The sequence below is a fragment of the Leucopleurus acutus genome, assembly GCF_964270905.1.
Source record: "Leucopleurus acutus genome assembly, chromosome: 5".
Classification (NCBI taxonomy): Eukaryota; Metazoa; Chordata; class Mammalia; order Artiodactyla; family Delphinidae; genus Leucopleurus; species Leucopleurus acutus.
In genome coordinates, this window is record NC_139147.1 from 1,857,241 (window position 1) to 1,883,399 (window position 26,159).

The 26,159-nt window shown below is 55.9% G+C and overlaps 1 protein-coding gene across 1 annotated transcript; it reads left to right on the plus strand.

The window, feature by feature from the left end:
- Positions 1–11,928: 11,928 nt before the first annotated feature.
- Positions 11,929–26,026, plus strand: DNMT3L (DNA methyltransferase 3 like; the record flags this gene model as incomplete). The annotated part of the gene is made up of 11 exons (XM_082840411.1): positions 11,929–12,037; positions 12,496–12,582; positions 12,909–12,953; positions 13,650–13,917; positions 14,719–14,890; positions 17,158–17,245; positions 18,345–18,433; positions 20,684–20,759; positions 21,198–21,337; positions 23,917–24,002; positions 25,861–26,026. The coding sequence occupies 11 exons, from the start codon at positions 11,929–11,931 to the stop codon at positions 26,024–26,026; spliced, it is 1,326 nt and encodes a 441-aa protein (XP_082696537.1).
- Positions 26,027–26,159: the final 133 nt, after the last annotated feature.

Below are 26,159 nucleotides of genomic sequence, written 5' to 3' on the forward strand. Positions count from 1 at the left end.
TCATTTGGCCCTTCTTTATATCACGTATATGTATATATATTCACATATATAGTTTTTTCTTTTGCTGAGACTTTCTTTTTTTTTGGCCCTGTGGCATGTGGGGTCTTAGTTCCCCGACCAGGGATCAAACCCGTGCCCCCTGCAGTGGAAGCACAGACTCTTAACTGCTGGACCATCAGGGAAGTCCCCCAGAGACGTTCTTAGCTGAGAGTTGCCAACTTTCCGTTTCTTTCTAATGTGTTTTAAATGCTCACTGGAACACTTTAAATAAGGCTTCATTAGTCAGAGTTCTCTAAAGACACAGAACCAATAGGAGATTATATAAATAATATGTATTTGTTATAAGGAATTGGCTCACATGGTTATGCAGGCTGAGAATTTCCAAGATTTGCAGTCAGCGAGCTGGAGACCCCAGAGGAGACAAGGTTTCAGCTCAAATCCAAAGGCCAGAAAAGACGTCCCAGCTCAAGGCAGGCAGGGGGCTTCCCCTCGCCTGTGGGAGGGTCAGCCTTTTTATTCTATTCGGGCCTTCGACAGATCGGATGGCTCTTTTTGGCTGTGCCTGTTGGTGTTTCTGCGTTGCTGGCATCTCCAATAGCAGGTCTGGGGTATGAAAGGCAAAAATTACAAACAGAACAAAACAGGGGACTCATCACCAAGTTTTTCTGAGGGCCCTGGCTGGTCTGCCTCCTCTCTCTGCCTTTCAGAGTTTTTTTTACTAGTTTTGTATATAATGCCCAGGGGTTTGAGTTATACTTAGCAAGAGGAATGGAGAAAACCACATCCATCATTTTCCCAGACCAACGCTGCTGCCTTCGGGCATGAGTTAAACGTGCGCGTGTCCAGCCTGGGCACAGCTGCTCAGGTGGTTTTGCCACGACAGAAGGATCTAGGGTTTCTTCACTTCCTCCTTTGAGTAAAAGGCGTCAGCGAGAGGACAGCGGGCATGCTCCCTTCCCTGGATCCCAGCTGTGCCAGGTGTGCCGGGTGTGGACAAGGGCCGAGGAGCCCCACCCAGCTCAGCCCATAGCCCGTGGCAGCGAGAGTAGGAAGGAGGCTGGTAAGTGGTGTGTCGATGTGTGACTCCATGACCCACAGGAAGCATTTACTTGGCACCTACTGCATGCCTGCCGGTGTTCCAGGAGAACGAAACAGACCAAGCTCCCTGCCCAAGAAGCCCCTACTCTAGTGGGAGGGGACTGACAGTGCACAGAACAGGTAAGAGGCCCATACGTACTAGAGGCATAAGTGCAGGTGAGGAAACAGGGCAGTGGGGAGGAGGGGAGGTGGGTGGGACGTGTGGCGTCAGGTCTTACAGCAGCGGGAGGGGAGGCAGCCTGAGAGGAGGACTCTGAACCAAGCCCTTGAAGATGTGCTCTCTGGGGAGCAGGTGTTCCAGGTGTGGGGGTGGGGGGGGCAGCAGGTGCAAAGGCCCTGTGGAGACATCTGCCTGGCAAGGAGGCCAGTGTGTCCTGAGCAGCAGTGTGGGCAGGAGGGAGCAGCGGGGAGCAGGCAGGTGATAAGAGCTGCATCCTGGCAGTCTGACCCTTCTCAGAGTGAAACCAGACAGGGAGACTCAACAGGAATCCACCCCAGTGACCAGAGCTGATGCTGGCCTGGACCAGGTGGGAGGGTGGGGCACAGTCCCACACGGGGTGTGTCTGAGGAGGGGTTTGCTTCATGTAGAAAACATTATGGGGACCATAACCTTATGGCTTAATGTAGAAAAATCTTATGGTGACCAAGGAGGGCGAGGGGGAAGGGATAAACTGGGAGGTCGAGATTGACATATACACACTACTAGATATGAAACAGATGACTAACAAGGACCTGCTGTAGACCACAGGGAACCCTGCTCAATACTCCGTAATGGCCTATATGGGAGAAGAATCTAAGGAAGGGTGGATAGATGTATCTGTGTAACTGATTCACTTTGCTGTACAGCAGAAACTAACACAACACTGTAGATAACTAGACTCCAACAAAAAATTTAAAAAATAAAATAAAATACTAAGAGAGAGAGGAAAAGAAAAGGGTGGCTGTGGGTGTGAGAAGCAGGGAGGAGCCCTGGTAACGGGAGGGATGGGGTCGTCGTCAGATGAGATGGGAAAGCCTTGGGAGGGTCAGGCTGGCAGGCGGACCACGTGACGTGGGACTGAGGGCTGGCCTGTGGACTGAGCCAGTCACAGGTCACCAATGAGCTTGCCGACCCCAGAGCCATTTGAGGAGTGGGGTGCAGCCCAGGAGAGGGGAGCAGGTGGGGGGCAGGATTGCGAGGCGCACACCCCCTGCGAAGGGCAGCGGCGTAGGGGGAAGCCCAGCGCGTGTGCACCTGGGGAGGGACCCAGCCCAGGCGGGGATCACTTGGTGCAGGTGGGAGGGAGGCCTGCAGCCACCTATGGTCTCGCGTGGCCCCCGGAACGTGTGGCCGGGAGCGCGGCCAGTTCACGGCCCGCCCCTCTGTCTGGCTTGGGCTCCACAGTGCCTGGGAGCTGGGAATGCAGAGTCCCAGGTCTGCAGAGTCGGATGCTCTGGGGCGGGTCCAGCAACCTGTGTTTCCACAAGGCCTGTGGCGTGGGTGGGGCAAGGCTGGGAGTCTCTTGTTCTGCTCTTTGACCGCTGGTTCTATAAAATCGACCTTTATTATCGGTAGAAGTTCCAGAGCACTACAGCCACGACAAGATGAATGTGCAAGCTCCTCCCCTTGCTGAGTCCCCGTTTGCCTTTACTGAGCTTTGGTTTCCCTGCCGTGCAGTGCACAGATCTGGGTGCCCGTCTGCGCCTGGCACATGGGCCCACCCGTGTAACTCACACCCCTATCGCCATACAGAGCATTTCCGTCTCTCCAGAAAGTTCCTGGGCGCCACCTCCTGGAAGGGACCTCTGATCTAATTTGGGTCACTGTGGATTCCTTTTGCCTGTTCTGGAAATTTCTATAAAGGGAACAGTCTGGTATGAAACTTTACCCATTTGACTTCTTTCACCCTGAGTACGTCTGGGTTCTTCCATGTGGCTGTGAGCACTGGTTCTTCACTCCTTCCGCTGTCCGGACCTCCCAAGCTTGTTCATCCGCTCACCTGTTGAGGACATCTGGGCTGTTGTGGACAAAACTAATGTGAACCTTCTTGTCCAAGTCCTTGTTGGACCAAGGGTTTTATTTCTCTTGGGTAAGTAGATAGCTAGGGGTGGAATTCCTGGGCCATAGGGTAGATATGAATTTAGGGAGCACAGAGTTTTCCAAAACAACTGTGCCGTTTTGCGTTCCCACCAGCACCACGTGAGGGTTCCAGCTGCTCCACATCTTCGCAGCTCCTGGTGACGTCTGATTGTGGCTGTTCTGCTGGGTATATGGTGGTGTCTTACTGTGGCTTTGATTTGCATTGCCCTGATGACTAATGTTCTTGTGCTATCGGCCACTGGTGTATCCTCCTGTGCAAAATGTCTGTTCAAGTCTTTTGCCTGTTTTAAAAAAGGCTTGTTTGTATCATTGATTTGTCAGAGTTCTTTACATATTCTAGACACAGATTTTTGTCAGATATCATGAAAATGTTTTGAGTATTTTCTCTGAGTCTGGGAGTTGCCATTTCATCTTCTTAGGTTTTGGTACCTCCTGGCCACAGCCTGCAGCCCTGTCCAGCCCCTGCCAGGCCCGTCCTCTGCAGGATCAGGACATGTTAAGTGGACAAGAGGATGAGCCCTCGCCCAGCTGGGGAGCCAGCCTGGGAAGTGCCGATGGCCTGGCGCTGGGAAGAGCATGACCTTGGAGTGACGGGACGGGGACCCAGCCAACACTGTACAGGAGCAGAAAGCGTGGAGGGAGTTTCCAGGTCAGAGAGCCTCTGGCTGGCATAGCCACAGCAGTGTCTTCAGCCTCCGCCTGTGGCCCTGAATCCCCCGTGCAGATGCTGGTCACCCACTGGCCCCACTGGGAGGCTGGCAGGCTGGGACCTGGGCCACGGTGGGCCGTGGAAATGCACACTGACACCAGTGTTCTCTGGGGACATCCCTTCCAGCAGGTCCCCGCCAGCTCCCGTCCCGCTGAGTGTGCAGGGAATGAAGCAGAAATGTGACCTGCTCCGGGGTCAAAGGGGAGTCCCCTGCAGATTACGTGTGAGGGTGAAGGAAGGGAAACCCCCGAAATGTCCCTCAGCGGAGACAGGTTAGCATCGAGGCCACGCCTCCAGACAATGGCCAAGCCAGGGGGAAGGCGGGGCGGCTGCGGGGCCCTGCACGGGGTTTACTGTGTGCTGCAAATTGCAGTGCGGTGTGGACAGGGTGACTCGATTGTTGTGAGGAAAACAAGAGAAGGAAAAATAAAACCTCTCAGTCTGGGAGGAGACAAAAGGGGTGTGAGCCCTGGGGCAGGTGGGAGATGGCGAGATGGGGCTTCACTAGTTCATCTGTACACGGAAATATGGTTTGAATTTAATAACACGCACAGATTAGTTTTTACATGAAAAGTAGGAAATAAAGTATAATGGAAACTATTCACAGCACCCAGTAAAATATAAAGCTAGGAAGAGATCTGTGCACCCGCATTTTACGTTTTATGTATTTTTATTATTTATTTATTTATTTGCTGGTATCTCTTTTTATTAAGGTATAACTAACATATACAATTTTTTAAAAAGAAGAAACAGAAAGATACACCATGCTTCTGGATTTCATTTCTTAATTGCATTTTAAAAGGCAGTTCTTCATATCTACGGAACAGAAACAGACCCACAGACATAGAGAACAGACTTGTGGTTGCCAAGGGAGCTGGGGGGTGGGGAAGGATGGAGTGGGAGTTTGGGGTCAGCAGGTGCAAACGAGTGTATATAGAATGGATAAACAGCAAGGGTCTACTGTAGAGCACAGGGAACTCTATTCGGTATTCTCCGATAAACCATAATGGAAAAGAATATGAAAAAGAATATATATATGTATAACAAATCACTTTGCTGTATAGCAGAAATTAATGCAACATTGTAAGTCAACTATACTTCAATAAAATTTTTTTAAAAAGCCAGTTCTTCCTTAATTATTCTCTAAAGCTAATGTAATTCCAATTGAATTACTAAAGGGGGTTTAGAAGTTGAGTCTCATGTTCTTTTGGAAGATGAATGAGCAAGAGACAGGACACCTTCGAAGAGGATCAAAGCTGCCCCAGATAAAGTATTAAAAAGCCACAGTGAGAGGCTTCCCTGGTGCGCAGTTGTTGAGAGTCCGCCTGCCGATGCGGACAACGCGGGTTCGTGTCCCGGTCCGGGAAGATCCCACGTGCCGCGGAGTGGCTGCGCCCGTGAGCCATGGCCGCTGAGCCTGCGCGTCCGGAGCCTGTGCTCCGCAGCGGGAGAGGCCACAACAGTGAGAGGCCCGCGTACCGAAAAAAAAAAAAGCTACAGTGAGGAGGGCAGGGGGACTGGTGCAGAGAGACACAGATTGCTGGTGTGAAATGCAAAACTTAGCCCGATATCCAAACACAACTGTGGATTGTTAGGTAATAAATGCCTTGCATAGAATATGTTGGAGGGGGGAGTAGATGGACCCGTTGACGAATCATCTTCAGACAAACTAATCAGTGCAAAAAGCATGCCAAACACCAAAAAAGGTCCTGACTAGAATAAAGATATGTTTACAAAATGAAATAAAATGCTAAAATAAAGATGAATGCTGGTATCATTTTGTGGTGGAGAGGAAATTTTTAAGTATGATAGGAGAAGCAAAAACCATGACAGAAAAGACAAATGCAAGATACTTGTGTATAAAAATATTAAAAAATTAAAATCGATATAACAAGCTGAAGAAAATATGTGTGACACGTATATGAGGATTAGGTAATATCTTTAATACAGAGAATTCTCAAATCAATAAGAAAAAGACAACCACTCAAGAGTTTAAAAAGAAAAAGAAACAGAGAAGAGAGACTTGATAGCCTAAGTTTTATTCCACAGCCCAACAGCAGCAGGGGCTGGAATCCAGCATCATTTCACCATCTACTCTGGGACTTTTTGAATATCAGTCTATAAATACGTATAGCCTGTGCACAGATAATAAAGATGGTGTTTTCCACTGAATGTTTATAAATGTACTCTAAGGGGACTCCCTTGGTGTAAGTGGGCTTGGAGGAAGGGCAGGTTAAATCCAGTAAGCTGGTGGGTCATGGCCATGTTCTCAGGGACATCAGTGCAATGACGTCATCATGAACGGGGGTCCCAGACTGCAGCCCTGCACCCAGGCTCCCCCATGGCAGCTCTGGATGGGGTGCTGTTGGGAAGGGGAGGGGCAGGGACCTGGCGCCCTGAGGCCTCTCGGCTGGCAGTTGGCAAGATGTGCAGTCGCCGTCTTAGCCAGGAGAGGGGGATGTCTGGTCACTTTTGTGGGTGGCGGAGGCCCTGGCTTTTGTGCTCAGACAGACTGGGAAGGGGTCTTGTCTTTTCCACTCCCCTCATCGCTGCACAGAGTGGCCTGTCTGAGGCTGTGCCCTGTGAGGTCGCTGGCATCCACCGGGACCACCCGGACACCTGGCTGTGAGGCCAGGCCCTTCTGAGCTGTCAGTGGTTGCTTTCTCTCTCTGCATATGTAAAGCATCATTACCGGTCAAGACAGTGGCAGGCTGGGCGGAGGGTCAGACCAGAGCCTGAGGACCAGTGGGTCACCTTGTGGTCAGGCCAACACAGAGGTGAATTCCTCTTTTACTCCCACTGCACTTTGTCTTGGGGAGAAGAATGAATGTTCGCTCATCCACCCATCCATTCCCCCAAGAGCATCACAAAACACCACCACTCGCCTCCCACCAGCGTGAGGTGGGTCACGTGACCTGCTTTGGTAACTGAAACGTGGGCGGGTCCCTGTGTTCCCTTCCCCTGCCCTGGCTGCACATTCCAGATAGAAAAGGGCACTGGCCATCAGTCTGCCCCACAGGGGCCGGAACCGGACGAGGGGACAGGACACCAGCCTCTGCTGCTGCAGCCCTGGGCCCTGAGTCGTCAGTGCTGAGGCCTAACTAGCCCACCTGCCGATGTGCCCAGCCTTGGGTCGACAGCCGGCAGCTTCTCCCACCCTCCAGAAGCACAGTCATGGGCAGCCTTGGGAACAGGATGCCCTGGTCAGATCGGTCGGGGCCAGGCTGTATACCATCCCCTGCTTGGAGGTTCACAACTTCCATCACTGAGCCTTCCGTCATAAAGGCTCTGATAAGTCCCGCAGGAAATGTACCCACTTAACATTCCACTTCCCCCAACCCTATTTCCACAGAGACTCTTCCCTTCATGGAACATTTATAGACACTGCATGTGGAGCTGTATGCCTGAAGCACCAGTGTGGGACTCAGCTCCAGACACGCAGGATGACTGAGCCCAGCCGGTCTCCGCAGGAGCCTGTCTCCCTGGGAGCTTACCATGCAGTGAAAGCATGAAGTCCTGGAGTCGCGGGCCCGCTTAGTGGGGGCGCTGGGCTTTGCACCCCCCACTTCATCCCACGCCCTGGCCCACAGCCCGGGAGATGGGGGGTCTCTGCAGCGCCTCCGCCTGAATGACCTACAAGCAGCCAGGAGCCGAGGCCTGACACCTGCAGGCAAAGGAAAAGATCTGAACCCCAGTCCCTGATGGCCCTCGCGCTCCTGTGGCTTCCCTCATGCAGCTTCTGGACAGTGGTCCCATCGTCCCCCCCGCCAGTGTACGCTCTCACAGAGGCACGGCTCCGCCCGCTGCCAGCCCCCCTCTGCTTCATGGGCCCCCAAATCCTCTTCAGGTGCCTGCGAGACCCCCTGCTACTCTGGGGCTGTGCAGGAATGCAGAAGTACAGCATGAGGACCGAGCAGTGTAGGAGGGGAGTGGTCAGTGGTCGGTGCCCCAGCACCAGGACAGGCTCCTCCTAGGCCATACACAGCCTCAGGGGAGGGGCCGAGCCCGACAGGAGTCAGGTGCCGCTCAGGATGCCTTTGGGCCCAAAAGCCTCTGAACCGAGCTGAGATCAAGCTGTGGGTCACCCTGTCAGGCCAGCACCCAGAGGGTGACTGCCAGGCCAGGCGGGACCCAACCACAGGCCCACCGAGGCTCACGCAGGGGTGTTAGCAGGTCCTCGCTGGGCCCGCGCCCGCCCTGCAGAAGTCCGGGCCAGGGAAGGCAGAGCTGTCAGGCAGACTGGGCTGGGAGGGACTGGGGTTCACCCAGGAAGCTTCAGATCTGCCCCTCGCAGAGTGTGGCCACTGCTGGGTGCAGGGCCATAGGGGGAGGTGGAGCTGGAGGATGGTCCCCATGGAGATGGAGGCCTGCTTTGTGTCCCGCCCTTTGCTCCCACGCATGTGATTTTCGGGTTTCCTGGGGTGTCCATGAGTGAGGACAGGGGTACCCTTGGCCGGCAGAGGGTCCTGACATGTCAGGGTCTGATGCTGGTGGTGGCCTCAGAGACTGAGCTGGTCACCAAGAGGCCAGCTCCTCTGAGGCCTGTTTCCAAACCACTAGGGCCCCCCCACCCCCCCAGACAGTGCTGGTCAAGCTGCAGCAGGGCATACGGTGACCCGAGACCCTGACCGGAAGGCACCTGCCCGGGAGTGTCCTGGGTTCCCCCCACTCCCGTACTTGTCCACGTACCCTAGGTGGAACCTTCCAGGAGCCTCTGCTCCACGTCACCAGGCCAGGTGATCTTGCCCCCAGGACGCCTTCCCTGCTGTTCAGGTCCCAAAACGAGAAGACAGTCCCTTCCGTGGAGCTGGAATGGGCCCCTGGAATCCCCACATTCCCCTTCCGTTACAGGAACAACATGGACAGGGCAGAGTGGGGAGCAGGGGTGTGACATGGGAGTTGGGTGGTGTGGTCAGGTGACAGAGAGGCCTGCACCCCAGTCACTCCTGGTCCTTATAATAATTTTTAATCTGGCGTCTTAGTTAAAAAACAAAGCTAAACTAAGTAAAAGGAGGAGAAGGCAATCAAGACAACGTACTCAAACATGGGGAAAATGATTTCATTGTCATCATCAGTATTGTCTTCCCTCCACTAAAAAAGTTTTAATAAACTCTTGTAAATAAATATTCTAAAATATTTAGAAAGATATGCTCATGGATTGAAATAATTAATATTGTTAAAATAACCATATTAGCCAAGGCAATCTACAGATTTGATGAAATCCCTATCAAAATTCCAATGGCAGGTTTCACAGGAATAGAAAAAACAATCCAAAAATTTATGTGGAACCACAAAGACATGAATTGCCAAAGCAATCTTGAGAAAGAAGAACAAAGCTAGAGGTGTCACACACCCTGATTTCAAACTATGTTACAGAGCTACGGTAATGAAAACAGTATGGTACTGGCACAAAAACAGACACATAGATCAATGGAACAGAATAGAAAGCACAGAAGTAAACCCACGTATATATGGAAAATTAATTTATGACAAAGGAGCCAATATACAATGGGGAAAGAACAGTCTCTTCAATTAATGGTGTTGGGGAACACTGGACAGCTACATGCCAAAGAATGAAACTGGACCACTATCTTACACCACACACAAAAATTAACTCAAAATGGATTTAAGACTTGAACATAAGACCTGAAACCACAAACTCCTAGAAGAGAACATAGGTGGTAAACTCCTTGACATCGGTCTTGGCAATGGTTTTTTGGATTTGACACCAAAAGCGAAGGCAACAAAAGCAAAAATAAACGAATGAGACTATAATCATACTAAAAAATCTTCTGCACTACAAAGGAAACCATCAGCAAAATGAAAATGCAATGTACTGAATGGGAGAAAATATTTGAAAATCATATATCTAGTAAGGGGTTAATATCCAAAATATATAAAGAATTCACATAGCTCAATAGCAAAACAACAAACAATTTGATATAAAATCTAGGCAAGGAATCTGGATAGATGTTTTTCCAAAGAAGACATACAGATGGCCAACAGGTACATGAAAATGTGCTCAACAACATTAATCATTAGGGAACTGCAAATCAGGACCACAGTGAGTTACCACCTCACACCTGTCAGAGTGGCTAGTGTCAAAATGACAAGAAATAACAAGTGCTGGGGAGGGTGTGGAGAAAAGGGGACCCTCGTGCACAGTTGTGAGAATGTAAACTGGTACAGCCACCACAGGAAACAGTATGGAGCTTCCTCAAAAAAGAAAAAATAGAACTACCATACGATCCAGCAATTCCATTTCTGGGTATTCATCCAAAAACAAGGAAACACTAATTTGAGAAGATATCTGCACCCCCACGTTCAGCATTATTTACAGTATTCAAGACATGGAAACACCCTAAGTGCCCATGAATGGATGAATGGATAAAGAAAATATGGTGTATGTATACAATGGAATATTACTCAGCCGTAAAAAAGAATGAAATTTTGCCATTTGTGACAACATGGATTGACCTTGAGGGCATTATGCTAAGTGAAACAAGTCAGACAGAGAAAGACAAATACCATATGATCTCACTTACATGTGGAATTAAAAAAAAAAAACACCTGGGACTTCCCTAGTGGTCCAGTGGTTACAACTCTGCGCTCCCAATGCAGGGGGCCCAGGTTCGATTCCTGGTCAGGGAACTAGATCCCACTGCAACTAAAGATCCCACATGCCACAACTAAAGATCCCACCTGCCACAACTAAAGATCCCACATGCCACAACTAAAGATCCCACATGCCACAACTAAAGATCCCACATGCCACAACTAAGACCCAGTGCAGCCAAATAAATAAATAAATAAATATTTTTAAAAAATCATAGAAACAGAGAAGGTGGTTGCCAGAGGTGAGGACTGAGGGATGGGCGAATGGGTGAAGAGGGTCAAAAGATACAAATTTCCAGTTATAAATAAATTCCCAAAAATAGGGATGTAATATACCGGCATGGTGACTATAGTCAATAATACTGTGTCGTTAAAAACAGAAACTATTTTAGAATAGTTTGTATCTACAGAACATTTGTGAAGCTAGGACAGAATTCCCCCAAACCCCACCCAGTCTCCCCTATTATTAACATCTTGCATTAGTGTGATACAATTGTTACAATTAATGAACCAATGCTGATACAACATTCACTACACTGATAAGCTGTAGTCTACTAGATGCCCTTGGTTTTCCCCTAATGTCCTTTTTCTGTCCCATTTAGTCATCACGTCTCCTTACGCTCTTCTTGGCTGTGACGGTTTTTCAGATTTTCTCTGCTTTTGATGAGCATGACAGTTTTGAAGAGTCCTGGGCAGATATTTTGTTCGCTGTTCCTCCCCTGGAATTTTCTGGTATTTTTCTCAAGGGTGGAGGCAGGGTCATGCGTGGGGAGGGAGCCCACAGAGGTGACAGGCCATCCTCATCTCAGTGCCTCCAGGGCAGTCCTGTCCACTCCACTCTTGACGTCGACCTTGACCACCTGGCAGAGCTGTGTTTGTCAGGTTTCTCACTGCAAAGTGACCCCCCCGCCTCGCGCTGAGCTTTTTCAGGGAGTCAGGATGCCCAGCCCACACCCCAGCAGAGGTGGGGGAGTTATGCCCCCTCCAGGCCCCAGCTGAGCCCCTCCCCCTCACTGCCCCTTGGCCCCTCCCACCGCAGTAAACTCCCCCCCAACCCTCACCCAGCACCTTCACCCCCACCCTTGATCTCCCTAAGCCCACTGACCTCCCTCTGCCCACACCTGCCCTCCTGCCCCTCCCTCAAGACCACAGCCCCGCCCCTAAGCCCCCCACCCCCCCACCCCACACTCAGCGCCCCATTACTGAGCCCCCCCTCACCCTCCCCCCCTCCCCAGACTCCCTAACCCCACCCAACAGGGGCGAGCCCCCCCACCCTTCCAGCCAACACCCAGTGGCACTGAGGGCTCCCCCGCCCCTCCCCACTCCGCCTCCCCCGCACGTCACGTCACCCTTCGCACCCCCTTCGCCCAGCGGGCCCAGCACCCCCGGTTCCTGCTGGTTTCTGGAAGGCCCCTTCCCAGGTTCCATGGCCCTCTCCTCCCCGGGAACCCTGAGCCTGGAAGCCCTGGATGGCTCGGACCCTGACCCAGCCCCGCTGCTGGAAGGGGAGCCGTGTCCCCAGCCCTGTGAAATCAGTGAGGCCCTTTCTCCTTCTCCATTGACCCCTTGCCTTTGAGGGTCGGGTGGGAGAGACCACAGGCTGGGGGCTGGGGGACAGTGGGGCGGCAGGCGCATGGGGGTGGCTGAGGGGTGCACAGCTAGGGAGGACACAGAAGGAGGGAGGGGCCATGGTGGGCCCTGGGCCCTTCGAGGCCCCCTGCCCTCCCATTTGTGGGGAGGAGCGGCCCACCTACTGCACCCACCGAGCCCCCTCTCGAGGTTGGCGCTCCCCACTGGTCTTCCTGCCCCTTGACCCTGGGGGTCGAGAGGGCTGAGTGTCATGGTGGGAGGTGGGTAGGGGCCGGGCTGGGTGGTCTGCTCAGTCCCCGTGCTGGGGGTCTGGGGCTCCAAGACGGAGGCTGATGGGACACTTTCTCCCTGTCTGGTGTGCGTCCTGTCTCCTGGTTTGGTGTCCCCACGGCCACTGCTGCAGTCCTGGACCGGGAAGCAGAGCACAGCACGGACATCATCCCGCGCTCCAGCGAGCAGTCATCCCCACCGTCACCCAGGCTCCGCAGAGGTGAGGGCTCATGCAGGTACTGCCTCCATCACTTGGGGTGCTGACCCCAGGCCTGGGCAGAGTCTAGGGTTCCCGGCTTCTGGAATGCTCCCACGTCACTCAGGAGCAGAAGGGCCCCACTCAAAGCCTCCCCCACCCCACCCCACCCCACCAGCTCAGACGTTTAACATGTCGCCATGAAAGGCGGAGGGGACAGGGCGGGGGGGGCTGATCCTCTGGTTCCTGTGACGTCAGAAGTCCTTCACCAAGGACTTGTGAGGCTCATCTCTTGAGGTGTCTAAATTAGGAGACAGGCAGAGGAAGGGGCTACTTATTTTCTTTTCCAGATCTCATTGCATATGAAGTCAAGGTTAACCAGCGAGACATAGAAGGTGAGCATCGCACACCTGCCCAGGTGAAGGGACGTCAGCCAGCTGAGGAAAGACTTGCAGCCTCACTCATTGTCCGTCCGTGGAAGAGGGCAGCGTATGCCGCTGGTGCCCAGCTCGTATCCCCTCCACCTGCCCCAAGGACCCTGACACTTCATTTGAAGCATACACTTCAGTGTCTTTTAGCATAATCATAGATATGTGTACCCATCACTACAGTCTAATTTTAGGGCATTTTCGTCATCCGCAAAAGAAACTGGTACCCATCAACAGTCCGTCCTCATTCCTCATCCCTCTGCCTCCCCTCTTTCAACCCTAGGCAACCACAAATCTACTTTCTTTCTCTTTGGGTTTGCCCATTCTGGATCCCCTGCATTTACATATGAATTTTAGGATCATCTTAGCAATTTCTAAAAAAAAAGGAAAGAAAGAAAGGAAAAGGCCAGCTGGGATTTTGAGAAGGATCTGGTTTCTCAAAACCAGATTTGGGGAAGCTCTCCATATTAACACTGTTTAGTCTTCTGATCTATGAACATGGGATGCCCTCCCATCTGTTTGATCATTAATTTCTTTGAGGACTAGTTTGTGGTTTTCAGTGTACAGGTCATGCCTTTTTTTTGTTATTGTTAAACTTGTTCCTGAGTCTGTTGCTGTGCCTGACAGCATTGTGACACGTTGCCCTGTGGGTTTTCGCCTCAGACATGTGTATCTGCTGCGGAAGTTTCCAGGTGCACACACAGCACCCTCTGTTTGAGGGAGGGATGTGCACTCGGTGCAAGGTAAGCAGGGAGGCATGGGGCGGCTTTGTGGAGGCCTTGGAACAGAGGAGGCAGCCTGGCTTTGCCCTCGCCAAGGACAAGTTCCTGGAGTGCCTCTTCTTGTACGACGAGGACGGGTACCTGTCCTACTGCTCCATATGCTGTGCGGGAGAGACGCTGCTCATCTGCGAGAGCCCCGACTGCACGCGGTGAGGCCAGGGGCCCGGGGGGTCCGGGCAAGGGGTGAAGGACCACTGCCCACAAGCCTGGGAAACTCCCATTCTTCTCAGCTCCGCATCCCAGAGTCCAAAGGGGTTCACCTCCCAAAAGTATGACTTTCTCCAAAGCTTTCCATTTCCAGCTCAAACGTTTCATTTGGTGAATAGCCGTGACCTAGGGGAAGGGTGTGTCGGAAGATCTGTGCTCGGGATTTTTCTTTCTGTTTTTATCGCCAAGACATAGCTGCTCCCTCCGTGGTTAAGCAGGGCAGCGACAGGAAACCCACGCGGCTGGGGTCAGGCGAGGTGTAGTCATTCCCTGCTACATAACAGCCCGAGCGTTACCCGTGGTCCCCTCCCCTCAGTCGTTCCGGGCGTCCCGGTATTTACTGCTGCGTCGCCCCAAGTCTGCAGCCCCGCCCCGCCCCCGCAGTGGGCGCTCCTGCAGAGATCTTGCCTGGTTTCTCAGGATCTGGAGTTTGGAGGAGGGAGCCAGCTGGCTTAGGGGAGTCTGTGAAATCTGTCACTACCCACAGACCCCCTGCTGTCCTCTGCAGATGGCTGGGTTCCCGGCGCTCTGGGTCCCCAAGAGGGACCCGTCCCCCTTCCCCGGGCTGCAGCCCCGCCTCCCGCCCCTGCCAGCTCCGTCTTCTCCCCTGAGCCCGCGTGTGGCCTCCACCCCTCACTCCGGAGCACGGAGCAGGCTCGCCTCTGCCTGGGGGACCACCGGGGTTTCACCTGGCGGCCAAGGCAGTGGCAGGCCTGTCGTTGTGGTTCTCTGTTTGACTCCAGGTGCTACTGTTTCGAGTGCATCGACAGCCTGGTGGGCCCCGGGACCTCGGGGAAAGTGCAGGCCATGAGTAACTGGGTCTGCTTCCTGTGCCTGCCCTTCCCCCGCAGTGGGCTGCTGCAGAGGAGGAAGAAGTGGCGGGGGTGGCTGAAGGCCTTCTGCGACCGGGAGGCGGTGAGGACACAGAGGGAGCGGGAGCGGGTGCTCGGCGGCCCTGACTTGGTTCCTTTCCTCCGGTGATGGGCTGCAAAATGCCCGTCCGCTCCCTCTTACACAACGATGTTAAGGGCTTTTAAGCAAATGCGCTTTTCTCCTCCCCTCTTTGTCTGCTAGATGCTCTGTCTTCTACAAGTCACTTTATTTTTTTTAACATTTTTCTTTTTTTTAAATTAATTTATTGATTTTTGGCTGCGTTGGGTCTTCGTTGCGGTGCGTGGGCTTCTCATTGTGGTGGCTTCTCTTGTTGCGGAGCACGGGCTCTAGGCGCACGGGCTTCAGTAGTTGTGGCACATGGGCTTCAGTAGTTGTGGCTCGCGGGCTCTAGAGCGCAGGCTCAGTAGTTGTGGAGCACGGGCTTATTTGCTCCGCAGCACGTGGGATCTTCCCAGACCGGGGCTCGAACCCGTGCTCCCTGCATTGGCAGGCAGATTCCTAACCACTGTGCCACCAGGGAAGTCCCTCTACAAATCACTTTCGCATGGCAGTTTTGTTTCTTCCAAGCCTGGGAATGAGGCATTTGTAGGACGTAGGAGAGGGGCCCCGCAGAGGTGTGCCTCTAGGTCTAGCAAGTGGGAGCAAACGCCCGGGCAGGCTCTCCTGGTCCAGCCCGGACAGCTGGCACAGACGTGGGTCCTCTCCAGGATCAAGGTCGGGATCCGGGAGCTAGGCAGGAGTTTGGGCTCATCATGGTGGGTTGAGCTCTGTCCCCCAAAGACACATCCACGTCCTAACCCCTGTTACCTGTGAACATGGCCTATTTTGGAAATGGGGTCTCTGCAGACGTAATTTAGTTAAGAATCTTAAGGTAAGGTCATCCTGGATGAGGGTGACATGAAATGCAATGATTGGTGTCATCTAACAGGAAGGAAGGGGACAGAGACGCACAGAGGGAGGGTGGCCACGTGATGGGGAGGGCTGGGTGCTCACCGTGGCGGCCTGGGGTCTCGGGCTCTTTCCCTTGTGGCGCACAGCCAGACTGGTTCTGGAGAGTCGCCACACACGGCATTGCTGGGCCACCACGGGGGCACATGGTACCCCACCACCCAGAGCTCCCTGAAACCAGATGGGAGCAGGTGCCTTTATGGTGCTTTTCGGAGCAAGGTGGCTGCACTCCCCGTAGAGCCTTCTCGCGGTCCGGTGAGCGGCAGAAACGCTCCCTCTCGGTGCAGAAAGGCCCCGTGCTGGCAGACTGCAGGACGAGTTTCTCATTGAAGGGAGAAGGGGTTGATGCCCACAGCTGGTATTACTGCCACTAGAGCCGGAGCACAGCGGGAAGGAGGCACTGCTCCTGCGGCTGCCGCGGGGGACCAGGACGTGTGTCCGCAAGTGTCCCTCAGGGCTGTGCCTGCACGGGGTCCGCCCCGCCCTTCTCACCTCCCCACTCCTCCTCCTCCGGGCAGCCTGCCCTCCCTTACACTGGCCCGCCGCTTCACTCGCTGCCTGCGTTGGGTGCCCACCTGCTCCAGCCCTGGGCAGACCCTTCCCCCTGGGGCTCAGGGTCTCCTGGGACCCCCCTCCCCCGCCCCCAGGCAGTGCCCCTGCCTAGGCCTGGAATCCCATCCACAGTTCGTGGGAGGCCAGGCACTCCCAAGTGCAACCTCCTGGGGGTCAGGTGGCGCTGGGGTGCTTGTTTCATGAATAGATCCATCGGGTCTCTGCTGCCGGGTGCCCTGCGGGGTGGGCGGGTGTTACCCTAGGCCTTCCTGGCTCCTTCATGGCAGGACTCAGGGGCTGGCTCAGGCCTGGCCTGGGAGATGCCTGACACTGGTAGCCTTCAGGGGTGCTGTGTGGCTTGAGGCCCACGTTCAGAGCCCACAGAGGGGACGGAGAGGGGTTGGGTGAATCCCATGGCCGTGGGTATTCAGAATCCCCCAGGTCTGAGACTCTTCCCAAGAAATACAAGGGAAGTGGTTTCTCTCGGGATAGAATTATCTTCCTTCACAGTCAGGAAAATGCCCTCGCACCTGCCTTTCCTTTGCTAGAGATGGCCCAGGCTGGGGGCTTGGTGTGGAGGACAGAAGCCCTCATCCTGGGCGATGGGTGGGGTCTCACGGAGGCCTGGGGGTCAGTGCAGTCAGGGTGGGGCCAGCCGCCTCGGCCGGTGTGTCCTCATTCATCAGGGGAAAAGCCTCTGCAGAGCCAGAAAGAATTTTTCTTGTCACTCATGGGCTGTACAACCAAGCAGTCATCAGAACATCCTTTTTTTTAAAAAAAATAAATAGGAGAGTCCCCTTGAGATGTACAAAACTGTGCCCGTGTGGAAGAGAGAGCCCATCCGGGTGCTGTCCCTTTTTGGGGACATCAAGAAAGGTGGGTGCAGTGATGTCTGAGGACTGACAATGGAAGATGGGTCTGCCTGGAGCGAGACCCATGGGGGACCGGGGGAGTGGGCGGTGGGCGGGGTCAAAATGTCCCCTATGATGCACTTGCTACATGTTTGAGGCTGGGGACCTGAGGGTCATTTTCAGGAGGGGAGGGTTGAGGAGCACCTGGGGCTCCTTCCTTCAGCAGGGACGCCTTGGAAAGAAAGTTCACGTAGCAAGACGGTGGGTGTGAAACGCTGTAGTGAGGGCCATGGGGCCCAGGCTCTCTGCCTAGGACAGCCCTGCCCACGGCCACCAAACCTCAGACACCTCCACACACCTGGCCGCCTTACAGGGCTGCCCCACCCCTCGCAGGGCTCCCTGCACCCCCCCTCTCTACCCACATCTCCCAGGTTGCGCAGGCTGGTCACGTGCTGCATTCCAGCCTTCCTGGGTGTCCTGCCCCTCTGTACCCTGAGCAGACCCACCTGCTGGTGCCTTTGGAAATCCTATGGGTTCTCCTGGGCCCGGCAGTTGTAAGAAGAATCCGTGAAAATACTCCTTGTCTCTGGCCAAATGGAATGGGGGGGGCGTCCACCCCACTTCTGGCGCTACGCCCCGTGTCTTGTGTAGTGCGGTCACAGCGGCCTCATGCACACCCGTGTCAGGGACCTGGGGGCTGAGACGCACAGAGTGGGCACGGCTTTCCCCTGAAGGAAGCCCGTGGCCGCCCAGCCTCCGAGTCCCTGCCCGGACGATGCATCCTTAGTTCAATTTGTTAGGATTCTTTCTGGGCTAGTTGTCCCATGCCCAGGCTGCAGACTCCCCTGTAACCCATCCGTGTCACACAGCCTGACCAGGTGACATCAGCGTGGACGGCCACCACCCAGTGGATTCCTAACCCAGAGAGTGGCGCTGCAGCCAGGAGGGCCTGGCTTTGCAACAAATTGCTTGACTTTCTGAAATCAGTTCTCAGTGCAGTTTGCTGGCTCCCCCCTGTCATGCGGTGGAAAAGATAAAGTCTGCTTGCTAACGGCAGCCCTTTAGTTCCACATGGGGTCAAAAACCAGCGTCAGCCCTGTGTGTCCCCTTTGCTCCCCACCCAGAGCTGATGAGTTTGGGCTTTTTGGAACATGGTTCCGAGCCGGGGAAACTGAAGCATTTGGATGATGTCACCAACGTAGTGAGGAGGGACGTAAGTACTGCTGTGCTCCTCCAGGCACCAAGGGGTGAGAGCAGACCGGGGGGAGGGAGTGCGTCGGGGGAGGGGGACTGGATGGGGTGGGGGAGGTGCAGCCCAGATGCTCTGTCCCCAGCAGGGCCCACCTGGGGGGGTGTCGGCCCCCCACGGCGGGAGAGCTGAGAAAGGCATGTCCGTAGCCCCCCGCTGCCCACCGCCCAGAGGAGAACCGTTGGCCAAAGCTCCCGCCCGGTTTGTTGAAACCCAAGGGGCCTATCCCACCACCTGTGACGGTGCCGCCTAGGGAGGGGCATCCCCCCTCCTAAAATAAAGTGCTGAGTCTTGAACACAACCACCACGGATTGTTTGAAAACACTCTCCGAGCGCTGTCATGAAACGTCTGGCTCCCTCGAAGGCTATTTCCTGCTGTCCTGGACGGCGGCCTTGGAAGAAGGGCCTAAAAATGACTCAGCAGCTGGGCCGCGAGCCGCTGCGGATGGGAAAGGGCTGGGATGCCACCTCTGTGGCCTCAGGGAAGGAAGATCTGGTCCGTCACCCACTCGCCCACACAGCCTCTCACAGGAGAATTAAAGCCCGTCATCCCCAGAGCCCGACAACCACGGGCACGGGGTCAGAGGGGCCGGAACACTGGCCACAGAAGGTGGCAACAAGGCAGCAGCCAATGTGGGGGGACCCAGTTCACCCCCCGGGTGCCGGCAGGGCCTCTCAGCTCTGCTCCCCGTCTGGCCGGGGGGCCGTGTCCCAGGGGCCAGCCCTCCTCCCTGGCTGAGACTGGAGACGCCCGTCTCCTCCGTCCCCCTGGGGTCTGCCCTGCCCCGAAGCCCAGGACAGCTCTCTTCTTGCCCCTCCGGCCCCTTCGGACGTCCCACCAGGGAGCGTTTCTGGAGCCTGCGCCCACCCGCACACTCGTCCCAGGCCCCCCAGGGCGGGGTCCTCCCTGCCAGGGCAGGACGGTCAAGGCGGGACTGGAGAGTGACACGAGCCCTCCCCACGTAGCAGAGCTGCAGGAACAGATCAGACGTGGGGGGGCTCTCGCTGGCGCGGCCACGGGTCTAGACACCCCCCCCCCGCAATGAGCTTTCGCGTCTCGGGGTGACAGTGGCTCACGTGTACCGTCATCACCCGGTTCCCCGACGACCAGTCTTGGCTTCACTCCTTTTTCACGAGGCCTGTAACCTGGGCTTTCCCACCCTGCAGCCCACCCTAGAGGTGGGGCTGTCCGGCTTCCACGTCTGCACAGCCACACCTGGCCGCGGGTTTCGGGGGATTTCAAGTGCACACTGGCGGGTCCTCGGGGACAGCGGGGTGTTCCCTCTAAGACCTTGCTTCCTTCCCAACCTTTCCTGGGGTCATTTCAGCAGCCACCTTCGTGTAGAGTGTTGGGATGCGGGTCCCGGGCCCCCAGCCCACGCTCACCTCCTCTAGCCCCCTTGCCCCTTCCCTGTCCAGACCCCCTGCTGTACTTGCGCTGCTCAGCCGGCTTCACTGGAGCTGAAGCCACCAGGAGCGCGCCTGGGTCAGGGTCAGAGCTGACTGAGACAAGGCACGTGAGGCCGGGGGCACGTGAGGCCGGGGGCACGTGAGGCCGGGGGCTAACGTCGGGTGTCGGCTTCTGTTAAGTGACTTGGGGAGGGGTCCAGGGAAGCCGCGTCTGCTCTGGACGGGCTGCTGTCAGAAAGCCAGGAATCCAGTATTTGGGTCTTTCAATTGTTTTTCAAGAAGAGTGACACGGGCTAGAGTCTCTAACTGGGTCCCTCCGTCACCTGGGCCCCTGATGGGGGAAGGGAATCCTCAGCGTCTCAGCTCAGGGGGGACTGTAGGGGCCTGGACGGGGCTGGGGGGCGGGGGAGGTGCAGCAGGGGCGGCTCCCGCTCGCCAGGGAAGGCTACCTGCTGCCCAGTGACCCATCAGGGCTTCCACCTGTATTTCCCAGCAACACACAGAATCCACATGAATCCTTGGGGGCCCCGTGTCACTCTCCCTGGGGGGTCTGTAAGGGCCAAGCCCGGCACAAAGGAATCACCGCGCTCGGGTTCCCAGGGCTCTGCTGAGGGCCGGCCTCCCTGAGATGGTAGAGAAAGCAGGGCTCCTTGCACCCCCGGAACCAAGGGGCGGGTCTGACCCGGTGGGTTTCACCGCCCCCCGACCCCTTCCATGAGGGTCAGCCTCAACCACACGGTCAGAGAGGAAAGGTGCCCGGCCCCGGGGGAGCTCTCTGCCCTCCTGAGCCACGCTCTCCTGCAGGTGGAAGCATGGGGCCCCTTTGACCTCGCCTACGGCTCTACGCCCCCGCTGGGCCAGGCCTGCAGCCAGCCCCCAGGTAAGAGGCCTGGCCATCTGCTCAGACTCCAGAGCCTCTTGTCCGCCACGCCCTCCTACGCACCCCAGTTCTCCTCAGGGAGGGCAGGAATTGCAAACCGTCTGCATTCTTAAACAATCAGCTTTATTGGGGTATCAGAGACATAGGTCAATTGTCCGTATTCAGTGAGTACAGCGTGGTGGGTTTTGAAGTGAGTACCTGTGAGCCATCACCGCAGCCAGGACAGCGAGCGGGTCCGTCACCCCAGGGCGGCCTGGTGCCCCTCCCACCCTGTCCGCAGGGCTGTGTGTCCCTGTGCGGCGTCGCCCAGCCTCCCGCACCTGTGCCCTGGAGGCTGCAGCTGCGGGATCAGGCGGCCCCGCCCCACCAGAGCCCCGCCTTTGCGTCCCGGGTCCCTCCAGGCAGAGCCCAGACCCACCTGATTGCTCCCCACCCCAGCGTGGTACCTGTTCCAGTTCCACCGCATCCTGCGGTACGCGAGGCCGCGGCCAGGCAGCCCCCAGCCCTTCTTCTGGATGTTCGTGGACAACCTGGTGCTGACCCAGGACGACCGCGTCGTGGCCACTCGCTTTCTGGAGGTGGGTGCGGGCCGCGGCCTCCCCGAGGGACACTTGGGGCCCCTGGGGGGCACCGCTTAGGTCCCGGTCCCGAGGCCTGGGTTTGCAGAGTTCACAGGGCCCACGAGGGCCGTCTCACCACTGAGGTCCCAACAGTGCCTTTGCACTGCCCTGGATTTAGGATCCCGCCACCTCGGGTCATGTCCTTCTCCTCCCCGCCACCCCACCTGGGCGCACGCACACTCACACGTGCACACGCATCGCAGTCGCACACCGCAATGCGCAGTGCACCGGTCAGTTACACACACACACACTCACACCCATCCTGGGGCACCGACAGCCTTGCTGTTTCTGTCCTCAGGCCCAAGTCCTGACCGTTAGAGCAGCCACTTTTGGACTCAGTGACCGGTTTGTCCAGGGCTGACCTGGCCCGTCCCTCCCAGCAGACCCACACACAGGGCAGCCCCAGGCCAGGCCCGGGGTCCCCGCAGTGAAAGTCTCCTGGCTTCCCCACCCCTGCTGTCCCCACTGCACTTGTCTCCGGGTCCTTGGCCACCTCCAGGACGTCTTCACAAACCTACACGTCTGCCCGCCCCGCTGCCCTGCGTCGGGCTTTTTTCACTTAACCGTGACCTTGGAAATCGTTCTGTTGGAAAAGTACCTTTCTCACTCTTTGTTTTGACGTATGTGTTTTGTTTTCTGCAGTTTTATTTTGTATGGATGTGAAAAATGCCTTTAACCCGTTCCCGGGAACAGAGAGTTGGGCTGTTTCCAATCTCTTGCTCTTACAAACAATGCTATGAGGAGGGAGCATGAGTGGGGACATCTGCGGGGTGGATTCTGGAAGTGAGACCGCGGGGTCCATGTGCCGTTTTCAGGGATGCTGCCACTGCCCCGGGAGGGTGTCCGCGCAGACCCCCACCCCCCCGGCGGCCGAGCTGCCGCTCCCCTCACCTGCCCACGGGGTGTCCCCAGCTCTCTGCGTTCCCTCGCCTTGGCTCCCAAATGTCCTGTCTTCTTCCCTCCTATGCAGTTGGGATCTTCCATTTTGTATCTTACTGGTTTTGTATCTTTCTTACTGGTTTGATTCAAGAAACGATTGATCTCGTCTCTACATTAATTTAGCTTCTGCTGCCTTCTTGGATGACTTTGTGGATGAAAGTGGTTTATAGTTGGTTCGCTTAGACTTTCTGGGTATTTGAGCAGATTGTCTGCAGGTCATGATAGTTTTTTCTTTCTAATTTTGTACCTCTCGTCTCACGTTGAACCACAGTAGTGACGGGACATGCCTGCCTGGGTCCTGAGTTGCACGTACATGTGTCCAGTGTTTCTCTACTAAGCTGATGCTGGCTTTGAGGTCGAGGTTGATACATTTCACTAGGTTAAGGAAATCTTCTGCGGGAACCCATCTGTTAAGACTTTCAATCTTTTCTGAGGTCAGCTTGGTAATTTATGTTTTCCCGGAATGTCACCCATTTAATTAAAGTTTAAACATCATTTTCATAGGGTTGAGCAAAGTGGCCTCACGATTCTCCTACTTTCTTCCGCATCCCTACTTATTTCTCCTTTTTGGGAAGCCCGGAATCTTTAAACACTGACAGGTCACCACATATCAGCAGTCACAAGGCTTGTAAGGTGACCTGCTTACTGAAAAATCTATGAATAGTAACCGCGAGTCCAGACCAAAAGCACAGGCTCCCGCCCTGGGAGCCAGCCGTCCGCAGACTCGGAGGACAGCAAGGATGCTGACTCTTGATCGTTTTGTGAGCACATTTGGTAGATCGGAATTGGTCCCAGATCAGAAGTAGGCAAAAAAGAGACCTTCCCACGTGTCCTGTCACTGCCCCCATCTTGCTGTGGAACCACATGCCTGCCGATGGCAGGCAGTAGCTAGACGTGCCCAAGACAGGACCGTCTCTTTCTGCCCTGCGCCCGATGGTACATCCACGTGTGAGCTCTCCTCCCGGCCAGGTGTCTGGACACGGGAGGAGACTGATGTGTCCAGGGATGGTCAGACTTGGGAATGGTCCACGTGGGCCTTTCTGCACGCCCCACCACTCCAAGTCCGGAGAGGTAAAGTTCAGGCCACCTGGTTGGGTGTCGGGGACCGGATGACCTCCCTCCTGCCACGACCCCCCCCCAGCCCCTCCTTCCCTGACCTTCCGGTGCTTTCTACGGAGACTGCGGCCCCAGGATCCGGCCACGCCCTTGGCTCCTGTGGGCATCGTGAAGCATCGGCCCTTGAGGAAACACTGCCGTCTGCCCGCAGAGCCTCTTATCTGCCTGACATGACATATCTCGTGGCTCAAAGAGCAAGGACTTCTTTGACCTTCACGGGAATCCACCTCTGCCATGCAGCAGGCGGGGAGTCCCTGGGCCAGGTGGCCTGTGGGAGTGAAAATAACCTACCAGTTAAAGGGTCTCAAATAATATCTCGGCTTTTTTCCTTATAAGGTGATTTATAAGGAAAAAGATGTGACATGTAAGCAATGTCGACTGGGTGACATAATCGGTCTGGGAGGCCCGGGACACTGTTCTGGGCTCAGGTGTCGTGCCCACTGTGGGTCTCCCAGTTCCTAGTTGACGTTTTTACCCCTCAGACTGAGCCGGTGACCATCCAGGACGTCCGTGGCCGTACCCTCCGGAACGCCGTGCACGTGTGGAGCAACGTCCCCGCCATGAAGAGGTATTTCCTGTGCGTTTGTGTCCCTGGAAACTCGGAGGGACACAGGCTGCTTCGGGTTCACCAGGGAAACAGGTCTGAGAGTGCAAGAGAGCAGAGGGTTTTCTACACAGAGCCGTGCCCGGGGCAGTCTCTGGGCCCAGGTCAGGGGCCGCCCCACAAGTTCTGGACAAGCTCAAGGTCAGCGGTGCCCCCTTTCCACTTCGGGGACCTTCTCCCCGCTTCTGCACTGGTGCCTCTGAGCGTCTCACCTCCGGACGAACCCCCGGACGGGAGCCACGCGGCACATGTGCCCCGGTCCTGGTCCCCACTCCCCAGGCTCCAGGCACGTGCCTCACCCTGCACAGCCCCACGCTCACAAGCACACACCTGCTGTCTCACAGGCTCGCACTCGTCACACACAGAGCACACACTCACACAAGCTCACGTCCTCACGGGCGCCCCACTGTGTGCGTTTGGGCCACACTGAGCTTCTTTCAGCCCCTCAAACAGGCCTGCCTTGGGCTTTCACACACACACATACACGCACACACACATGTACACACACGCGTTCATGCACACACAGACGGGCACACACACGCACACACGGCCTTCGGTGCTCCTGGAACATTCTCAGGACTGGCGATTCCCACGCACGTCCCCTCGCCAGCCCTGCACACCCACAGCCCTGGTCCGGCCACCCCACCGCTTCAGGCAGCCTTTCTGCTGCCAGGACCCTGCCCTCCTCCACTGTCCCCGCCACACACGGCCCCCCGAGCCCTGAGGAGAAGGCCGTCTCCTCCCCCAAGCCCCGTGCATCTGGCCTTCGTCCTTGTGTTGGACCAACGTTGCCTGCACCTTCCAGGACAGTAAGTCATGGGTCCTCCCCCGGCAGTGCCTGGAAACTTCTTTTCACCACCTCCCAGTGCCAGCTTTCGCCCCGCTCACGCTGTGGCGCCCACCCGGCCCCCAGCCAGGACTGTAGCAGGGACGTGGGGAGCCAGGTGGGGCAGGTTCCGAAACATTATCTCTTTGGAGGACCTGAGGGTCACCCCACCTCCTCCACGGCGTCTCCCCACTTCTCTCCCCTGGAGGTGGTGACGGGGCCTGGGCCCCAGGAACGCAGGAGGTGCTTCCCTTCAGCTCACACTGTCTCAGTCGTGAGGGAGACCCCCTCACTGGAAGTAGGGACCGTTTTGCTGGGATGATGGGCAGCTGCCTTCAGACAGCACCGGCCTCCCTTGGACAGTGGAGCTGCCCCAAGGAGGTGGGCAGGGAGGGCACCAAGAGGGGCGCTGTGTGTTTCTGGCACCTTGTCCGTGGCCTTCACCCCCCGCAAAAACTGAGCCGAGAAATGTCCCCCGAGTCCAGCGAGGTGCCAGGCGCCACGTCCGCGAGACTTGAGTCCCCAGGGTTGCATCACGTGACGAGCGGGGTCCCTGCTGCGTGGCCCTCCGGCACAGGCAGCCCGGGGCCCACAGGCAGCCGTGCTCAGCTCGGGTGCAGCAGGACCCTTGGAAGGGCCAGGGAACACCGCTTGACCAGCCTTGCCCACGAGTCCCGCCCTCCCTTCTCTGTGGGTCTGCTCCGCGGTGGCCTCTCCACCCTGAAAGTGAGACCTGCTGAGCTGGGCCAGTGGGCTGCCCTTGGGGACCCTCTGTGCACCCGTCTCGGGTGCCAGGCCCCTCCCCAGGAGGGGTGTGGGGGCCATCGTCCCCTACTGCCCACGACATGCTTGTCATCCCACCACGCGGTGGAAACCTCACAGAAGGCAGGTGGGGTCTTCCTCTCAGAGACCTCGGGTAACCTAGCGAGACGGGCGCCCCCCAGCTTGCTCCCAGGGGCCCTTCGGTGGGTACCAAGCCCCCGCTCCCCTTCACAGCAGTCATTCAGCTCTGGATCCCCAGGAGGAATTATCCCTGCTGGCTCAGGACAGGCAGAGAGCAAAGCCCCCCACCCAGGGCCCAGCCACGCTGGTGAAGAACTGTTTTCTCCCCCTGAGAGAATATTTCAAGTATTTTTCAACAGAACTCACTTCCTCTTTATAAATGAGTCATTATACCATGAAAAAAAAAGAGAGAGACTTTTCCTAGAACAAAGACAACTTTCCTTACATTGTTTCTTTTTTCCTTTTCAAATTATTATTTTATTTGCTTGACTTTGGATTTCCCGAGATCGCTA